Source organism: Theropithecus gelada, chromosome 16 (genome assembly GCF_003255815.1).
Source record: "Theropithecus gelada isolate Dixy chromosome 16, Tgel_1.0, whole genome shotgun sequence".
NCBI classification, from domain to species: domain Eukaryota; kingdom Metazoa; phylum Chordata; class Mammalia; order Primates; family Cercopithecidae; genus Theropithecus; species Theropithecus gelada.
The window spans coordinates 11,456,044-11,477,369 of record NC_037684.1 but is presented as its reverse complement, the minus strand read 5'-3'; the positions used below and the strand labels follow the sequence as shown (position 1 = coordinate 11,477,369).

The 21,326-nt window shown below is 42.9% G+C and overlaps 1 protein-coding gene across 2 annotated transcripts in view; it reads left to right on the top strand.

The window, feature by feature from the left end:
- GGNBP2 (gametogenetin binding protein 2) overlaps positions 1-21,326 on the top strand; it is a 51,206-nt gene that overhangs the window by 12,338 nt on the left and 17,542 nt on the right. For both annotated transcript variants that reach the window (XM_025362728.1, XM_025362727.1), the window contains exons 4-6: positions 881-1,134; positions 4,864-4,962; positions 13,089-13,202. In XM_025362728.1, the coding sequence (XP_025218513.1) occupies positions 881-1,134; positions 4,864-4,962; positions 13,089-13,202 (467 nt within the window). The remainder of the gene's footprint in view (positions 1-880; positions 1,135-4,863; positions 4,963-13,088; positions 13,203-21,326) is intronic.

The window sequence follows — 21,326 nt, the reverse complement described above, 5'->3', positions numbered from 1 at the left end:
TTTCTACCTTGTCGTAACCAGCAGATACCATTCATAAGCAGCAGCATGCTAGTTCCTCACTTCCCTACATAGGGAAGATAGGCCATATTTTCTCCCACTAATCCGTAATACACCTGGTCATACCTCCAGATTGGGAATTGCTGCTCCACATGATTACCATCCTAACCTGAGTCCTGTAGCTAAACATAGTGATAGTAAGTGTGTTGTTAAAAGTTGTTAAAACAGAACAAAACAAAAAAAGAAAACAGGTCAGGCTTGGTGGCTCACGCCTGTAATCCCAGCACTTTGGGAGGCTGAGGCAGATGGATCACAAGGTCAAGAGATCAAGACCATCCTGGCCAACATGGTGAAACCCCATCTCTACTAAAAATACTAAAATTAGCTGGGTGTGGTGGTACATGCCTGTAGTCCCAGCTACTCTGGAGTCTGAGGCGGGAGAATCACTTGAACCCAGGAGGCAGAGGTTGCAGTGAGCTGAGATTGTGCCACTGCACTCCAGCCTGGCGACAGAGCGAGACTCAGTCTCAAAAAACAAAAACAAACCAAAAAAAAAAGGTGTAGCTGTATTGTTCTTTTTTTTTTTGTAAGAGGACTGGCCTAATAGTCACTGAACCAGCCCTACATTTCCAGATGCAGGACTGCTTTTTGGCATACTAAGCAGAATCGTTTACCCTAGATTCTAGAGGAAGGGGGTTTGTGGCGCAAACTCCCTACAACATGGACAAGGCTGACTACGTTGCCTTTCTGACTCAGTTGCAGGTAGAGCTGGTAAACCCTTTCCAGGTTGTACTTACTGCACAAGGATAGGAACCAGTAGTAGTGAAAGTGTAATTTTATGTCTTTTTAAAGGACACTCCTTCATTTTCTTTCCCTCTTTCAGCGACATGGTATGCTTAAGCAACAGGATCTAAGTATTGCCATGGTGGTGACATCACGCGAAGTCCTGAGTGCACTTTCTCAGCTTGTCCCATGTGTTGGTTGTCGTCGCAGTGTGGAACGCCTCTTTTCCCAGCTTGTAGAGTCTGGAAATCCTGCTCTTGAACCCCTAACAGTAGGGCCCAAGGGAGTCCTGTCTGTAACTAGAAGCTGCATGACTGATGCAAAGAAGCTTTATACATTATTTTATGTACATGGGTAAGTATAATCAATTAGGAGAATATGGGTTTGTTAAAATTTGAAACAGCTTGGTGACAGTGGCAGCTTATTTTCTTGAAGGAAAGATTGAGTCTAATTTAATGATTTTATTACTGTGTACCAGTGAATGTAAAGTTTCCACTCTCCACATGGGGAGAAGCAGACAGTAAGCAAATACGTACTTTGTCAGGGATGATAAATTAGAAAAACCAGTAAGGGAGGTAGAGAATGGAGCAGGGGTAGAATTATTGTGGAGGGTGGTCAGGAAAGGCCTCCCTGATAAAATGACATTGAATATAGACTTGAATGAAGTGAGCAAGCAAATCTTGTAGAAAACTGGGGGAAGGCAGAGAAGGAACAGCTAGTGTAAAGGTTCTGAGGTTGGGGTTTTATTGGCATGTTTGAGGAATAGTAAGGAAGTCATTGTGGCTGGAGCCAGATGAATGAAGGGAACAGTAATATAAAGGTGGGGTCAGCAGAGTAATAAGGCCGGGCGCGGTGGCTCACGTCTGTAATCCCAGCACTTTGGGAGGCTGAGGCGGGCAGTTCGAGACCAGCCTGACCAACGTGGTGAAACCCCGTCTCTACCAAAAATACAAAAATTAGCTGGGCGTGGTGGTGCGTGGCTGTAATCCCAGCTATTCAGGAGGCTGAGGCAGGAGAATCACTTGAACCCAGGAGGCAGAGGTTACAGTGAGCCGAGATGGTGCCATTGCACTGCAGCCTGGGCAACAAGAGCGAAACTCCATCTCAGAAAAAAAAAAGAGTGGCTGGGCGTGGTGGCTCACGCCTGTAATCCCAGCACTTTGGGAAGCCTAGGCAGTTGGATTGCCTGAGCTCAGGAGTTCAAGACCAGCCTGGGCAACACGGTGAAACCGAGTCTCTACTAAAAATACAAAAAATTAGCCAGGCATGGTGGTGGGTGCCTGTAATCTCACCTACTCGGGAGGCTGAGGCAGGAGAATCGCTCAAACTCAGGAGGCAGCAGTTGCAGTGAGCCGAGATCGTGCATTGCCCTCCAGCCTGGGCAACAAGAATGAAACTGCATCTCAAAAAAAGAAAAAAAAAGGAGTAATAAAAGGTCCAGTCATATTTTTATTTTTTTCAGGTGGAGTTTCGCTATTGTTGCCCAGGCTGGAGTGCAGTGGCGTGATCTCGGCTCACTGCAACCACTGCCTCCTGGGTTCAAGTGATTCTCTTGCCTCAGCCTCCCAAATAGCTAGGATTACAGGTGGCCACCACCATGCTTGGATTTTTTTTGTATTTTTTAGTAGAGACAGGGTTTCGCCATGTTGGCCAGGTTGGTCTTGAACTCCTGACCTCAGGCGATCTGCCCACCTCAGCCTCCCAAAGTGCTGGGATTACATGTGTGAGCCACCGTGCCCAACTGAGGTCTTTTGTTTTTACTCTGAGTGAGGTGAGCTTTGGGAAGGTTTTGAGCAGAAGAGCGGCATAGTCTGATGAAATTTGGCTTACTTTGACCTCTGTATTGAGAATGAATAATGGCCATGGGGGTAGTGAAAAATGGTTATAAAGAATCGTGGATATATTTTGAGGAATGAGCCAATGGGATTTTTTGAATAGATTGGTTGTGAGGGAGGGCATCAAAAATGATTCTCAGATTTGTGATATGAAGAATGGACAAAAGGCCTTGCGTGGTTGCTCACACCTGTAATCCCAGCACTTTGGGAGGCCGATGCAGGCAGATCACCAGAGGTCAGGAGTTTGAGACCAGCCTGGCCAACATGGTGAAACCCCATCTCTACTAAAAATACCAAAATTAGCCGGGAGTGGTGGCAGGCGCCTGTAATCCCAGCTACTCGGGAGGCTGAGACAGAATTGCTTGAACCCAGGAGGCGGAGGTTGCAGTGAGCCACGATCGCGCCACTGTACTCCAGCGTGGGCAACAGAGCGAGACTGCCTCAAAAAAAAAAAAAAAAAAAAGGAATGGACAAATAGTTTCCATTTACTGCGATGGACAAGACTGGGGAGAAATGTAACAGAGCTCATCTTTGGGTGTGCTAAGTTTGAGATAGCGATTAGACATCCAAGTAGAATTCAGAGAGGTCTGGGTTAGAGCTGTAAATTTGTCTCATTTAGTGAATATAAATAGGAAAAGAAGGAGAGGTCTGAAAAGTAAACCCTGAGGCTTTCCTATTTAGAGATGGTGGTAGGGACTTTTGATATTTACTGTGCCTGGACTTGGGAAAACAAGCCTTGGAGTGTTTTTGAACAGAGGAATGATATAATCTGATTCATGTTTTAAAAGGATCACTCTGGCTGCTGACTGAGGCTTGGAATGTAAAGGGCAGAAGGTGACGGCAAGGAGACAATTTAGGAGGCCAGCTATTGGCAGTTAACTAAGCTAGAGATTGGTGGGTTGCACAGGGATGATAATGGTAGAGGTTATAAGTGATCTGATTCTAGGCTGGGCGTGGTGACTCACACCTGTAATCCCAGCACTTTGGGAGGCCGAGGCAGGCGGATCACCTGAGGTCGGGAGATCAAGACCATCCTGGCTAACAGTGAAACTCCGTCTCTAATAAAAAAAAAATACAAAAAATTAGCCAGGCGCGGTGGCAGGTGCCTGTAGTCCCAGCTACTTGGGAGGCTGAGGCAGGAGAATGGCGTGAACCCGGGAGGTGGAGCTTGCAGTGAGCTGATATTGCGCCACTGCACTCCAGCCTGGGGGACAGAGCAAGACTCCATCTCAAAAAAAAAAAAAAAAAAAGAAGTGATTTGATTCTAGATTGGTTAAATTTTATTCAGCTTTTATTCTTTTTTTTTTTTTTGAGACAGAGTCTCACTCTATCTCAAGCTGCAGTGCAGTGGTGCAATCTTGGCTCGTTGCTACTTCCACCTCCCTGGTTCAAGTGATTCTTGTGCCTCAGCCTCCCGAGTAGCTGGGATTACAGGCGTGCACCACCACATCTGTCTAATTTTTGTGTTTTTCTTTAGTAGAAATAGGGTTTCTCCATGTTGGCCATGCTGGTCTCTTAACTCCTGGCCTCAAGTGATCCACTGGCCTCAGCCTCCCAAAGTGCTGAGATTACAGGTGTGAGCCATGCCTGGCCTCATTTTAAAATTTTCTGTAGAGATGAAAATTTTGATGTTACCCAGGCTGGCTTTGAACTCCTGACCTGAAATGATCCTCCTACCTCAGCCTTCCAAAGTGCTGGGATTATAGGCATGAGCTACTGTACCAGGCCTGATTCTAGATACATTTAAAAGGTAGAATTGACAAAGTTTGCTCATTGGTTGGATGGAGGGTGAGGATAGTAGTAGTGTGTATTCTGTATTTGCATAAAATTTCTGTTGATGACTCCTCTTCAAGGATGTATTGTGTTTATGTATTGTTTTGTGGGGTTTTTATATATTTTTTACAGACATGGGGTCTCACTATGTTGCCCAGGCTGGCCTCAAACCCTTGGGCTTAAGTGATCCTTTCACCTCGGCTTCCCAGACAGCTGGGACTGTAGGTGTGTGCTTCTGCAACTGGTGTATTTACATAATGGCTGGGCAAGGGAAGATGGCTGAGAGTCAGTTAGCAGTCAGTGTTGAAATACTTGAGTGCCAGGCACGCTGCTAGATACAGTGGGGATAGAGAAAAGTGGTGTTTTGTTTTGTTTTGTTTTGTTTTGAGACTTCTCTTTAAAAGACAGTAAATAGAGATTTTAAAATTTGAAAGAAAAATAAATTAAACCCTTAAAACGTTTTATTTTTAATTAGGTCCAAACTAAATGATATGATAGATGCTATTCCAAAAAGTAAGAAGAATAAGAGATGTCAATTGCACTCCTTAGATACGCACAAGCCAAAACCTTTGGGGTAAGTAGAATTGAATAACAAGAGGCTTTGTGATTGTTAAGATTATATATTTGATCATATTTAGTAAAAGAAACGCACTGTTTGCTTTAATTCATTAATTGATTATACTCTATGACATAGGTCAAAATAAATAGATCCTCTTGTTATGTTGGCCATTTTGCATTGATACATATAAAGTCTCAATGTAGATCTGATTAAACAAATTTTTTTATGTTAAAATATGTTTTAGAGGAGGAAGGTTGAAGTCTTTTTTTGTTTGTTTGTTTTGAGACAGAGTCTCCCTGTGTTGCCCAGGCTGGAGTGCAGTGGCGTAATCTTGGGTTACTGCAACCTCCGTCTACCCGGTTCAAACGATTCTCCTGCCCCAGCTTTCTGAGTAGCTGGGACTACAGGTGTGTGCCACCACGCCTGGCTAATTTTTGTATTTTTAGTAGAGATGGAGTTTCACCCTGTTGGCCAGGCTGGTCTTGAACTCCTGGCCTGTGGTGATCCGCCCGCCTCAATCTCCCAAAGTACTGGGATTACAGGTGTGAGGCACCACGCTCGGCTGGCTGAAGTCTTTATGGAAATGTATGCAGCTAATATTAACGTTTTCAAAGTAGTGGTAATCATTCTTTGATCTACAGAATAATCATAATGTATAAATTATTTTTCTTTCTTGTCTCTAGCTGTAATTTACCAAGGTTTAAAAAAAAGTCGTTATGACAATATGTATTTATGTAACTAATTTGTAGTTTTCTATATTTATTTATTATTATTTTTTGAGATGGAGTCTCCTCTGTCGCCCAGGCTGGAGTGCAGTGGCACGAACTCAGCTCACTGCAAGCTCCGCCTCCTGAGTTCAAGCTATTCTCCTGCCTCAGCCTCCTGAGTAGCTGGGACCACAGGCGCGTGCCACCAAGCCCGGCTAATTTTTTGTATTTTTGGTAGAGACAGGGTTTCACCGTGTTAGCCGGGATGGTCTTGATCTCCTGACCTTGTTATCTGTCCACCTCGGCTTCCCAAAGTGCTGGGATTACAGGCATGAGCGACCGCGCCCGGCCTATTTTTTAAGCAAATATTGCCTTACAATAATTTGTAGTTTTCTTCTTGGTTAAGTGCTATAGTGTCCAAGGCTGCTTTTTCACCTTTTGCTAGCACAGCGCCACAGTTGTCCCCTACAAAATTGCCTGGGGTTGGGGATAGTGAGGCGAAACCATGGAGCATGAAGGGACTTTCTAAGACATGACTTTACTTTTGGAGAGAATGGGATGTTAAAAAAAACTATGCTTCTTTATTAATTTTATTTTTTAATTATTTTTTTGAGGCACAATCTTGCTCTGTCACTCAGGCTGGAATGCAGTGGTGCGATCTCGGCTCACCGCAACCTCCGCCTCTTGGGTTCAAGCAATTCTCGTGCCTCAGCCTCCTGAATAACTGGGATTACAGGTGTTTGCCACCACTCCTGGCTAATTTTTTTTAATTTTTAATAGAGATGGGTTTCGCCATGTTGCCCAGGCTGGTCTCAAACTCCTGGACTCAAGTGATCTGCCTGCCTTGGTCTCCCAAAGTGCTGGGATTACAGGCGTGAGCCACTGCACCTGGCCTCTGTATTAATTTTAAAAGTTAATTTTTAAATATCTCATTTGTGTCATTGTCACCTTTTTGGTTTTTTTGACCTGAACTTCCGAGTGACACCCTTATTTTATAGACATTTTTCTCCCTGACACAAAGACTTGGATGACCAGGCAGTGGTGTGTTAATAAATCATATACACCATGGAATACTATGCAGCCATAAAAAAGGATGAGTTTGTGTCCTTTGTAGGGACATGGATGCAGCTGGAAACCATCATTCTTAGCAAACTATCACAAGAACAGAAAACCAAACACCGCATGTTCTCACTCATAGGTGGGAACTGAACAATGAGATCACTTGGACTCGGGAAGGGGGACATCACACACTGGGGCCTATCATGGGGAGAGGGGAGGGATTGCATTGGGAGTTATACCTGATGTAAATGACGAGTTGTTGGGTGCTGACGAGTTGATGGGTGCAGCACAGCAACATGGTACAAGTATACATATGTAACAAACCTGCACGTTATGCACATGTATCCTAGAACTTAAAGTATAATAATAATAATAATAATAATACAAATTATAATCTATTAAGTTTTTTTTCCCTATACTGAGCAACAAAAAATATTTAAAACATTTTATCGGCCGGGTGCGGTGGCTCACGCATGTAATCCCAGCACTTTTGGAGGCTGAGACAGGCGGATCATAAGGTCAGGAGTGTGAGATCAGCCTGACCAACATGGGGAAACCTCGTCCCTACTAAAAATGCAAAAATTAGCCAGGCATGGTGGCACACACCTGTGATCCCAGCTACTCAGGAGGCTGAGGCAGGAGAATCACTTGACCCCAGGAGATGGAGGTTGCAGTGAGCTGAGATCGTGTTGCCTGGGTTACAGAGCGAGACTTTGTCTCAAAAAAAAAAAAAAAGGCTGGGCATGCTGGCTCATGCCTGTAATCCCAGCAATTTGGGAGGCTGAGTTGGGTGGATTCCCTGAGGTCAGGAGTTCAAGACCAGCCTGGCCAACATGGTGAAATCCTGTCTCTACTAAAAATATAAAAATTAGGCCGGGCACGGTGGCTCACGCCTGTAATCCCAGCACTTTGGGAGGCCGAGACGGGCGGATCACGAGGTCAGGAGATTGAGACCATCCTGGCTAACACTGTGAAACCCCATCTCTACTAAAAATACAAAAAATTAGCCGGGCGCAGTGGTGGGTGCCTGTAGTCCCAGCTATACGGGAGGCTGAGGCAGGAGAATGATGTTAACCCCAGGGAGTGGAGCTTGCAGTGAGTGGAGATCGCACCACTGCACTACAGCCTGGGCAACAGAGCGAGACTCCGTCTCAAAAAAAAAAAAAATGTATATATATATGTGTGTGTGTGTGTATATATATGTGTATATATATATAAAAATTAGCTGGGCGTGGTGGCAGGTGCTTGTAATCTTAGCTACTTGAGAGGCTGAGGCAGGATAATCGCTTGAACCCAGGAGGCAGAGGTTGCATTGAGCCAAGATCTCACCATTGCACTCCAGACTGGGCAACCAGAGCGAGACTTTGTCTCAAAATAAATAAATAAATAAAATAGATAAATAAATTTTATTAGTAAAATTGTCAAAGATAGAAAAGTAAAAAATACAATGACTGAATCTCCCATGTACGTTAACGAAGGTTCAGTAGTTATCAACCTTTTTCTTCATTTATCCACCTTTTTCTTTGTATTTTAAAGCAAGTCCCAGGCTTCGTGTTACTCTACTATTGCATCCTTCCACATGCATCTCTAAATATATGGACGTTTTCTTTCATAACCACATTGCCATCATAACACCTGACAAAATTTTTTTTTTTTTGAGATGGAGTTTCGCTCTTTTTGCCCAGGCTGGAGTGCAATGGCGTGATCTTGGCTCACCGTAACCTCCGCATCCCGGGTTCAAGCGATTCTGCTGCCTCAGCCTCCTGAGTAGCTGGGATTACAGGCACGTGCCACCGCGCCTGGCTAATTTTGTATTTTTGGTAGAGACGGGGTTTCTTCATGTTGGTCAGGCTGGTCTTGAACTCCCGACCTCAGGTAATCCACCTGCCTTGGCCTCCCAAAGTGCTGGGGTTACAGGCGGGAGCCACCGCGCCCGGCCATGCCTGACAAAATTAAGTGTAACACTTGAATACCCAGTTCATACTCAGATATTCCCTGTTTCTGTTTTTTTTTTTTTTTTGGAACATTAGTTTGTATGAATTAGGCTCTGAACAGGAACCACACATTATGTTCTTGTGGCCTTAAGAAAAGAAGTTTTCTTAAGGACAGTTGTTATTTTGCTACTTGATTTGTCAGTATCTTTTTTCTTTCTTTCTTTTCTTTTTTTTTTTTTTTTCTGAGATGGAGTTTCCCTTTGTCACCCAGGCTGGAGTGCAATAGCTTGATCTTGGCTCACTGCAATTTCCGCTTCCTGGGTTCAAGTGATTCTCCTGCCTCAGCCTCCTGAGTAGCTGGGATTACAGGTGCCCGCCACCACGTCCAGCTAATTTTTGTATTTTTAGTAGACACGAGGTTTCACCAGGTTGACCAGGCTTGTCTTGAATTCCTGACCTCAGGTGATCAACCCACCTTGGCCTCCCAAAGTGTTGGGATTACAGGCGTGAGCCACTGTGCCCAGCCCGATTTGTCAGTATCTTTTAAAAATGTTTTATTTTTTGTTTTTTCTTTTTTTTTTTTTTTTGAGACGGAGTCTCGCTCTGTCACCCAGGCTGGAGTGCAGTGGCCGGATCTCAGCTCACTGCAAGCTCCGCCTCCCGGGTTCACGCCATTCTCTGGCCTCAGCCTCCCAAGTAGCTGGGACTACAGGCGCCCGCCACCTCGCCCGGCTAGTTTTTTTGTATTTAATAGAGATGGAGTTTCACCGTGTTTGCCAGGATGGTCTCGATCTCCTGACCTCGCGATCCGCCCGTCTCGGCCTCCCAAAGTGCTGGGATTACAGGCTTGAGCCACCGCGCCTGGCCCTCTATTTTTTGTTTTTTCATCAGCTCATTCTTCCTTCTCAGATTTGTCAGTAACTTCAGATAATTTCTGACTCTAAATGCAGAGTACAGGCTAATTTTTCACATTATAGAATGACCTGTTGGCTGAAGGCATAGAGTGGTATGATATAGTAAGGAGCTTGCCTTCTGGTACTTCTTTTCTGTTAAGCATATTCTTTGTTGATGAACTGAAAAGCAAGTAGCCCAGCATCTTACGCATCTGCGCTCATTGCTGCCTTTCTTCAAAGACCAGTCCTTCCACTCTTGTTCTGCACTCCATCTCCTTTGTTTTCAATCACTTTGCTTATTCAGTTACCTACTTTAGTTAAATTTACATACAGCTCTGTTTTTCTATCTTTCAGCTTAAGAAACAAAACGAACCACAGATTTTACATCCCCTTCTAGCTACAGTTCCACTACATGGGAAGTCATATGTTTTGAAAGGCTGTTTGCTGCGTATGGAATCAGTGTGAATGGACTTATTCATCTTAAGCAGTGTCTGTCTCTTTACTAAGGTAGCTTCAGTTATTCCCACAGGCCACATGGATAGCAGGCTAAGCAGTACAGTATGCTTATCCAAGGCTCCCTCTCCCTTGGATGGTCATCACTATTAAATGCTACTACTATTCTCCATTTTATGTATTTCCACTCCCCCTCCTACTGCTACGTCCCCACCCCCCATAGCTTTTTAAATTTGTTTAGTCTATTTCCAGAGAAAGTATAATACAGTTGATTAGGTTTTAGCCTAATAAATAGCAACCTAGGTCAGCCTTTCTGAGAGTGTTCTCTCATCTGTGCAAGTAAATCCAGGTTATTGTCTGTCTAGGAGTAAGTTTGAGATCTGGAAGAAGGATCTAGGCTGGAGTTGTAGGCCTGAAGTATCTTAGAGAATGTTATGGAAGATCACCTAAAGGGAAAGAGAGTAAAAGAATTCTGAGGAATTTAATGGTAGAAAAGAAATTAGTAAAGAAACCTGAGAAAGTAGCCAGATAGGTAGAAGGAAACCAAGGTGTAAAAGTGTTCCAAGGAAGTCTGATCAGCTGTGTTAAATGCTGCCAAGTCATCAAGGACCCAGAAGTGGACGTTGGATTTAGTAACACTGAGATAATTGGTGATCTTGATGAGCTGAGCTAGTGATTGAGTGGAAGCAGAATCCAGGTTGCAGTGATGCAAAAGCGAATGCGATGTAAGGTTGTTATGGTTTAAGCGGTGCTTGGGAGCAGAACCAGAAAGTGGAAAGGTTATTTTTTTTAGGAAGCTTGATCTTAAAAGAATAATAAACAGCATAAGGTCTGGAATGTTTTGAGATACAGATTTTTTTTATAGAGCTTTTTTCTTAAAAAAAAAAAAAATGCTTTCGCATTCTAATGATATAATAATCATTCTTCAACTCTGATTTCTCTTTATGAACCTTTCCCTCAATTATGAGAACTTGAGTTTGAGAGTTTTTCAGTTCTGGCAAATTATGCATTATACTAATCAAGTATAGTTAGTAAAAGAGGGGCTGGGCGCGGTGGCTCACACGGGTAATCCCAGCACTTTGGGGGGCCGATGCAGGCAGATCACGAGGTCAGGAGTTTGAGACCAGCCTGGCCAATATGATGAAACCCCGTCTCTACTAAAAATACAAAAATTAGCCAGGTGTGGTAGCACACACCTGTAGTCCCAGCTACTTGGGAGGCTGAGGCAGGAGAATCGCTTGAACCCGGGAGGCAGAGGTTGCAGTGAGCTGAGATCACACCACTGCACTCCAGCCTGGGCAACAGAGTGAGACTCTGTCTCAAAAAGGAAATATCAGAGTTGAGAATAGAAGGATGCAGCATGGAAAGTGGAACAGATGTTTTTGTTGTCACAAATAAAGGGAGCTAAACCTTAGCTTGAGCCATTGTGAGAGAGAGTACAGAGCTGAATTGTGTGGATAACTTATATTTTGAGCAGAAGGTTGAGAAATACCTGTTTAGCTACATAGAGTAAGTTAAAAGTTCAGAGGTTTTTCCGTCTCTAGCATCCAAGGTGTAATGAATTTCTAGGACTGTACTGAGACCTGCAGAAGAACAGACAGGAGGCAGTTGTTCAGAGTCATGAAAGATCAAGAAGGCTGTCATTGAAAAGAATATAAACCCACATTTCCCTTGGAATGCCGGTCCAAGATAAATGTGCTGCAACAAGGCAAAATATGTGGCAATTTTCATACCGAAGTTGAACCCTGCTGGGGAGGGAGAGTGGGAAGTTTTTAGTAAGTTTGTTAAAAAAAAATTGTATAGGGCTGGGCGTGGTGGCTTACGCCTGTAATCCCAGCCCTTTGGAATGCCGAGGTGGGTGGATTGCTTGAGCTCAGGAGTTGGAGACCAGCCTGGGCAACATGACAAGACCCTGCTGTCTCTACTTAAAAAATACAATAAATAAATAAATAAATAAATAACCAGGTGTGGTGATACACGCCTATGGTCCTAGCTATTCGGGAGGCTGAGGTGGGAGGATCACTTGAGCCCTGCAGGGGTGGGGTTGCACTGAGCCAAGATCATGCCACTGCATTCCAGCCTGAGTGACAAAGCAAGGGTCTGTCTCAAAAAAAAATTTGCCACATAGTTCTTACTAATTTAGGCTGTATAAAGTATTCATCTTAGTGTACTATTTTTATTTTAGTACATTTAAAACTTATTCACTGTAATTAATCTATGACTTTCCCAGCTACTTGTACATGTGAAGGTAGATAATAGTTTTGTTACCGTGGATTAGCTTTAAAACGGAGTGATTACAAAAAAAAAATTGAGCTGGGCGTGGCGGCTCACACCTGTAATCCCAGTGCTTTGGGAGGCTGAGGTGGGAGAATGGCTTGAGGTCAGGGGTTTGAGACCAGCCTGGGCAACACAGCAGAGACCTCGTCTCTACAAAATAAAAGTTAAAAAAAAAAAAACAAAATTGATAATGATCTCATTAAGTAGATAAAAACTTTTTAGAATTTTCTATTTGTGGAAGATTGGGCTGTGTTTATAAGGGAAAATACTTGATAATTTTTTCAGTCATTTTAACTTGAGAACATTCCACAATATTTGCTCATAGGATACTTAGTTTATTGACCAGTTGCTGTCTTGATAACTACAAATGTTGTTAAATTGTATCAGATAAACTTGATATCAAGCAGAAGTTTTTATATAAAGATATGAGCACACATTTAAATGAACATTATATTAATGAGTATGTAATCATATATAATTTGTAAACATGTTCTAATATCTTAATCATTAAAGTGTTCATGATTTTAATTTAGACTATAGAAATTATTTCTTCAGATTATCTCAGTGTCACTAAGCTTTGTACTATACTATACTACAGTGAAGGGAGCAGTAGCAGTGTCAGTTCAGAGAAGTTAAGTACAGATAAGAGAAGTAGTGAAGACCACAGGAAGGACAGCAAGTGTAGGATCATTTTCCATTATGGACCTTTCCAGGGAACAGCCAGGTAAAATCAAGCAATACTTTACTCTGTTTTTTGTTTTTTTAATGTTTTACCCTTCTATATTCTCCTTTTTCATTAATATTTGTTCTTTTTACAGAGGTTGTTGGATGGATGTATGGGAACTAATGTCCCAGGAATGCAGGGATGAAGTAGTTTTAATTGACTCAAGTTGTCTTTTAGAAACGCTAGAAACATATCTACGAAAACACAGGTAAGTCTGATGGTTGTTCCAGTTTAATGTGGAAGGTACCTTATCTGTCAGTCACCTAGAATGGCCTGTCACTGACCTCCTTTGTATAATAGCATTCTAGCCTTCCCTTTAATACTTGGCACTAGGCAGAGCTTAATGTTAGAGTAGGCAGTTCCTTTTTTTTTTTTTTTTGAGATGGAGTCTAGCTCTGTTGCCAGGCTGGAGTACAGTGGTGTAATCTTGGCTCACTGCAACCTCTGCCTCCCAGGTTCAAGAGATTCTCCTGCCTCAGCCTCTCAAGTAGCTGGGATTACAGGCAAATGCCGCCATGCCCAGCTAATTTTTGTATTTTTAGTAGAGATGGGGTTTCACTATGTTGGCCAGGATGGTCTCAGTCTCCTGACCTTGTGATCCGCCAACCTCAGCCTCCCAAAGTGCTGGAATTACATGCGTGAGCCACTGCGCCTGGCCAAGACAATTGCTTTATGGGATGACTCTCAGGGTTAGCCTTCTTGTGTTGAGCCAGCATCTCCTATTTTGTAATTTTTTTTTCTTTTTCTTTTTGAGATGGTGTCTCGCTCTGTCACCCAGGCTGGAATGCAGTGGCGAGACCTCGGATCACTGCGGCCACAGCCTCCCGGGTTCCAACAATTCTCCTGCCTCAGCCTCCTGAGTAGCTGGGACTACATGCTCATGCCACCACGCCCGGCTAAGTTTTGTATTTTTAGTAGAGACCAGGTTTTGCCATGTTGGTCAGGCTGGTCTCGAACTCCTGATTTCAGGTAATCCACCTGCCTCGACCTCCCAAAGTGCTGAGATTACAGGCATGAGCTGTGCCCAGCCTATGATAGCATTTTCAATATTAAATTAGTAGCTTTTTACTTAATATTTGAAGTATTTCTTCTGTCATTGTCAGGACCCCAAAAGAGAGTTGGTATTCATGTGTTTCGTTACTGTAAAAGTAAGTTCAGATTTTTCTTTATAGAACACTACTTTTACAAAGGAATTTTCTTTTCTTTTCTTTTCTTTTCTTTTCTTTTCTTTTCTTTTCTTTTCTTTTCTTTTCTTTTCTTTTCTTTTCTTTTCTTTTCTTTTTTAGACAGAGTCTTGCTCTGTCGCTAGGCTGGAATGCAGTGGCTCAATCTCGGCTCACTGTAACTGCCGACTCCCTGGTTCAAGAGATTCTCCTGTCTCAGTCTCCTGAATAGCTGGGATTACAGGCAAACGCCACCATGCCTGGCTAATTTTTTTTTTTCTTTTTTTTTCTTTTTTTTGTATTTTTAGTAGAGACGGGGTTTCACCATGTTGGCCAGGATGGTCTCAATCTCCTGACTTGTGATCCGCCCTCCTCAGCCTCCCAAAGTGCTGGGATTACAGGCATGAGCCACTGCGCCTGGCCTACAAAGGAATTTTCTAAGTGTCATTAACATTTGGAAATTAATAAGGAGAGTGCAGTAGAAAAGGAAACTGGTGAGCCAGACGTGTTGGCTCATGTCTGTAATCCCAGCACTTTGGGAGTCCGAGGCAGGTGGATCACCTGAGGTCAGGAGTTTGATACCAGCCTGGCCAACGTGGCAAAACTCCGTGTCTACTAAAAATGTAAAAGTTAGCCAGGCGTGGTGGCAAGCACCTGTAGTCCCAGCTACTCGGGAGGCTGAGGCAAGTGAATTGCTTGAAACCAGGAGGCAGAGGTTGCAGTGAGCCAAGATTGTGCCACTGCACTCTGACAAAGCAAGATTCCGTCTCAAAAAAAAAAAAAGAAACTGGTAAGGGAGCCATCTAGAGATGGTGTTCTTGGGGCGGTTCTACTGTTTAAATTTGTTATATGTTGTGTTTGTGGTTGTATGTCCTTTGACTTTGAGATACATATACTCAATTATTTTGGGAGTGCCTCTAAAAATCAAGTGAATGATAAAAACTGGTGTCATTACTTTATGTGGCAGTAAGCTAATGACTTCACCCGCATACCAAGTTTATTGGTGTTTTTCTTTTCTCAAAAGCTTTCTTTCTTTGCCTTTTTGGTGGATTATGCCCAAGAGAGTAGAGAATGTGCCACTTATTTGGAGTTTTGCAGGGACTATACAGACATAAAACATATATCCTTCCTCTTTAAATATGAGTTGATCCAAAAGATAGTTTTTGTGGGTGATAAATGACAAGTTATTAGAGCGCATGTTTTGGAGTTTCCTATAATGGTTTTGTAGATTTTCCTATGTTTATGGTTAATGTTTTAGCATTTTTAGATGGATTTTAGTCCATTTTATAAATAACTTAATGGTAGTGAGAAAGTATGGTTGAGAGTGATTGATTAAAGCAGTGAGTGATGAATTTAGGGAGATTGTATTGCATCTGGATTCTACTAATTGTAGCTGTACAAGTTAGTTGACTTTTCTGCACCTCAATTTTTTTCTTCTTTAAAACAAACAGGCTGGGCATGGTGGCTCACACCTGTAGTTCCAGCACTTTGGGAGGGCAAGTCAGGTAGATGGTTTGAGCCCAGGAGTTTTAGACCAGCCTAGACAACATGGTAAAACCTCGTCTCTACAACAAAGCAGAAAAATTAGCTGCCATGGTGGCACAAACCTGTGGTCCTAGCTACTGGAGAGGCTGAGGTTAGAGTGTATCACTTGAGCCCAAGAGGTTGATGGTGCACCATAATCACAGTGGCCATGACTGTACCACTGTACTCCAGCTTGGGCAACAGAGTGAAACCCCATCTCAAAAATAATAAAAATTAAAATAAGATTAGCAGCTTGGCGCAGTGGCTCATGCCTCTAATCCCAGCACTTTGGGAGGCTGAGGTGGGTGGATCACCTGAGGTCAGGAGTTCCAGACCAGCCTGGCCAAGATGGTGAAACCCCGACTCCACAAAAATTAGAAAAATTAGCTGGGCGCAGTGGCGAGTGCCTGTAGTCCCAGCTACTCGGGAGGCTGAGGCAGGAGAATCGCTTGAACCTGAGAGGCAGAGGTTGCAGTGAGCCGAGATCGCACCATTGCACTCCAGCCTGGGTGGCAGAGCGAGACTCTGTCTCAAAAATAAATAAATAATCAAATTCGCAGAGTAGGGTAGGGGGTGCGGTTGGAGGGTGGTGTGCCTGTAGCCTGAGTTAATTGGAAGGCTAAGACAGGAGGATCTCTTGAGCCTAAGAGTTTGAGGTTATCGTGAGCTATGATTGTGCCACTGAACTCCCCCCTGGGCAACAGAGTGAGACCCTTGTCTCAAAAAAAAAAAAAGACAAAAATAATGAGAGTACTGATCTTACAGGATTTATTGTAGGATTAAATTAAATTTGTTGTGGGGATGATACATAGTAATGCTTGTTTAGAGCAGTACATGGCACATAGTTAAGCACATCAGAGAATGTTTGCATGACAGATTTGCAAGTCCTTATTCCTGTGTTTCCAGTTCTTATTGTAGGTACAATTTGAGTTTGGGGGGTATAATCAGTTTAAAATGATCTATAAATACCTAAATAATTTACCTTTTTGGTGGTATCTACTTTTTTAAAAAAAAAAAAATTCATAATAAAGATTTGATAACACTATTCAGCCGGTTAAGAATTATGGTAGAGGCCGGGCATGGTGGCTCATGCCTGTAATCCTAGCACTTTGGGAGGCCGAGATGGGCAGATCACATGAGGCCAGGAGTTTGAGACCAGCCTGGCCAACATCGTGAAACCCCATCTCTACCGAAAATACATAAATTAGCCAGGCATGGTGCACTTCTGTAATCCCAGCTACTCAGGAGGCTAAGACATGAGAATTGCTAGAATCTGGGAGACAGAGGTTGCAGTGAGCCAAGATTGTGCCACTGCACTCCAGCCTAGGTGACAGAGTGAGATTACAGGTGTGTCACACCCAGCTAATTTTTTTATTTTTTATTTATTTATTTATTTATTTATTTTTATTTTTTTTGAGACAGAGTCTCGCTCTGTCACCCAGGCTGGAGTGCAGTGGCGCGAACTCAGTTCATTGCAAGCTCCACCTCCTGGGTTCACGCCATTCTCCTGCCTCAGCCTCCCAAGTAGCTGGGACTACAGGTGCCTGCCATCACGCCTGGCTAATTTGACTAAAAAAGTTTTATGGTAGAACATTGTCAGATACTACACTTGATCTTAGTCAAAAGGCTGAGAAGTAATAGAACATCATTAGAAATGAGGTGTTAATAAACTGAAACCTCTGCCTTAAAGGTTTTTTAAGGCTGGGCATTGTGGCTCACACCTATAATTCCAACACTTTGGGAAGCCAAGGCAGAAGGATCACTTGAGTTCAGGAGTTCAATACCAGCTTGGGCAGCATAGGGAGACCCATTTATAAAGGCCAGGTGCGATGGCTCACTCCTGTAATCCCAGCACTTTGGGAGGCAGAGGTGGGTGGATCACGAGGTCAGGAGTTCGAGACCAGCTTGGCCAACATGGTGAAACCCCGTCTCTAGTAAAAATACAAAAATTAGCCGGGCTTGGTGATGTGTGCCTGTAATTCCAGCTACTCAGGAGGCTGCAGCAGGAGAATCACTTAACCTGAAAGGAGGAGGTTGCAGTGAGCCAGGATCATGCCATTGTGCTCCAGCCTAGGCTACAGAGCAAGACTCTATCTCAAAAAAAAAAACACACAAAAAATAAATAGGCCAGGTGTGGTGGCTCACACCTGTAATCCCAGCACTTTGGGAGGCCGAAGTGGGCTGATCATGAGGTCAGGAGATCGAGACCATCCTGGCTAACATGGTGAAACCCCGTCTCTACTAGCAATACAAAAAATTAGCTAGGTGTGGTGGCAGGTGCCTGTAGTCCCAGCTACTTGGGAGGCTGAGGTAGGAGAATGGCGTGAACCCAAGAGGCGGAGCTTGCAGTGAGCCGAGTTTGCGCCACTGCACTCCAGCCTGGGTGACAGAGCAAGACTGTCTCAAAAAAAATAAAAATAAAAATAAATAAATAAACAAAATAAAAAAATTAGCTGGGTATGGTGACACGCCTGTAGTTTCACCTACTTGGGAGAATGAGGTGGGAGGATCACTTGAGCCCAGGAAGGCTGAGGCTGCAGTGAGCCATGATCATGCAACTGCACCCCAGCCTGAGTGACAGAGCGAGACTCTGTCTCAAAAAAAAAAAAATAAACAAAATTAAAAAATTAGCTGGCTGTGGTGACACGCCTGTAGTTTCACCTACTCGGGAGAATGAGGTGGGAGGATCACTTGAGCCCAGGAAGGCTGAGGCTGCAGTGAGCCGTGATCATGCAACTGCACTTCAGCCTGGGTGACAGACTGAGCCTCTGTCTCAAAAAAAAAAAGATTTTAAAAATTCCTATGCAATGCTACTTTTGCAAATGGGAAAAAATCTCTTTTACAGCTTTTATATCCTATTTTTAATTTGCTATTTACTTACGCTTATGGTTGTACAATCAAACATATATTAAACTACTCTGAGAGTATAAAGCAGTAAAATAGGGGGAAAATATTTCAAGTTTTATTATTGTTCTCTTTGACATTTGACCATTTAATTACCTGAAAATGTGAACTTGCTGTTCATAACCTGAAAATGTGAAAGTATTGTTATTTCTGTGTCTGTTTTTTCTCTCCTAAGGGAGAGACTTTCTGTTCCACGTGTGTGTGTGTGTGTGTGTGTTTTAAAAGAATACAAAATGAGGCTAGGCACGGTGTCTCACAGTTCAGCATTTTGGGAGACTGAGGCAGGTGGATTGTTTGAGCCTAGGAGTTCAAGACTAGCCTGGGCAACGTGGCAAAACCCTGTCTCTACACTGAATACAAAAATTAGCCATGCGTGGTGGCACACACCTGTAGTCCCAGGTACTCAGGTGGATGAGGTGGGGAGGATCACCTGAGCCTACTAGGTAGGTTGAGGCTATAGCCAGCCAAGAGTATGCCACTGCACTCCAGCCTGGGCAGCAGAGTGAGACCCTGTCTCAAAAAATGTGGAACAGGCTGGGCGCAGTGACTCACGCCTGTAATCCCAGCACTTTGGGAGACCGAGGTGGGCGGATCACAAGGTCAGGAGATTGAGACCATCCTGGCTAACACAGTGAAACCCCGTCTCTTCTAAAAATAATTTTTAAAAAATTATCTGGGCATGATGGCAGGCGCTTATAGTCCCAGCTACTCGTGAGGCTGAGGCAGGAGAAGGGCGTGAACCCAGGAGGTGTAGCTTGCAGTGAGCCAAGATTGCACCACTGCACTCAAGCCTTGGCAACAGAGTGAGACTCCGTCTCAAAAAAAAAAAAAACCCATGAAACATAAATTTACCTTTTAAACAGTTTTTAAGTGTACATTGCAATATTGTTAACTATATGCACATTGTTGTACAACAAATCTCTAGAACTTTTTCATCTCAACTAAAACTGTACCCATTGAACAACACCTTTTTTCTCCCCTTACCCCTTAGCAACCACAATTCTTCTTTCTGAGTTTAATTATTTTAGATAGCTCATGTAATTGGAATAATATAGCACTTGAATTTTTGTGATTGGCTTATTTTACTTAGCCATTATCTAAGACAGTACTTAGATAATCTCTAAGATTCATCTGTGTTGTAGCCTATGACAGGATTCCCCCTTAAAAGCTGAATAATGTCACAATACTGTGACATTTAAAAATGGGCAGTGTCACAGTATCTGTGACATTATTCACGTTTCTTTTTTCTTTTTTCTTTTTTTTTTTTTTGACACGGAGTCTTGCTCTGTTGCCTAGGCAGGAGTACAGTGGCTTGATCTCGGCTCACTGCAACCTCCGCCTCCCGGGTTCAAGCGATTCTCCTGCCTCAGCCTCCTGAGTAGCTGGGATTACAGGCACGCACCACCATGCCCGGCTAATTTTTGTATTTTTAGTAGAAACAGGTTTCACCATGTTGGTCAAGCTGATCTCGAACTCCTGACCTCAAGTGATCCACTCGCCTGGGCCTCCCAAAGTGCTGGTATTACAGGTGTGAGCCACCACACCTGGCTATTCGCATTTCTTTATCCATTCATACATTGATGGACATTTAAGGTTGCTCTCACATTTTGCCTATTGTCAATAATGCTGCAATGAACATGAGTGTGTAAATATCTTTTCAAGATCCTGGTATCAGTTCTTTTGGATATATACCTAAAAGTGGGATTCCTGGATTGTGTGGTAGTTTTATTTTGAAGAACTTCCATACTGGTTTCCATAGCAGCTGTACCGTCTTACATTCCTGCCAACAGTGCATAAGGGTTTCAATTTCTTCACATCCTCGATAACACTTGTTATTTGTTGTTGTTTTGATAGCGGTCATTCTAATTGGTTTAAGGTGATATGTCATTGTGTTTTTGATTTGCATTTTCCTGATGATAAGTGATGTTGAGCATCTTTTCATGCTTGCTGGCCATTTGTATATCATCTTTGGAGAAATGTCTATTCATGCTTTGCCCATTTATTTATTTACTTTTAAATTATTTTATTTTTTTGAGATAGAGTCTTGCTCTGTTGCCCAGGCTGGAGTGAAGTGGCATGATCACAGCTGTGCCCATTTTTAAATTAGGCTATTTTTTTGTGATTGAGTTATAGTGGTTCTTTATATTCTGGCTATTAACCTTTTATTCAATATATGGTTTGTAAATATTTTTTCCCATTCTTTGGGTTGCCTTTTTACTCTGTTGATCATCTTTGCTGTGCTGAAGTTTTTAAGTTTAATGTACAGTCATGTGCTACATGATGACATTTTGGTCAGTGATGGACCACATACATGACAGTGGGCCCATAAGATTATAATGGAGCATACTGCATATAGAAACCTGCTGTATGGCATTTCAGATCAAGTTGAGGAAATGATTAATATTCAGTAATAGTGTTGGGACATTTGGTTTTCCATGTGAAAAAAAAATATATACCACCTAGGTTTGTGTAAGTACACCCTGATGTTCACACAGCAATAAAATAGCTAACAATGCATTTCTCAGAATGTGTCCCATTGTTAAGTGACACGACTGTAGTATTTTTTTTTTCAGGCTTAATTCACTTTATTTTTCTTGTATAAAAACCACAACTGGAGCCTGGGTCCTCTGCATGGAGACTCTGGTGTGGGTCTTGACGAGGTGGTTAGTGAATCCCTGACAGGAAGACTTGATGAATGTATTCTCCTTCCAGAGGTCAGGAGTCAGATAGCTGTAGGTCTT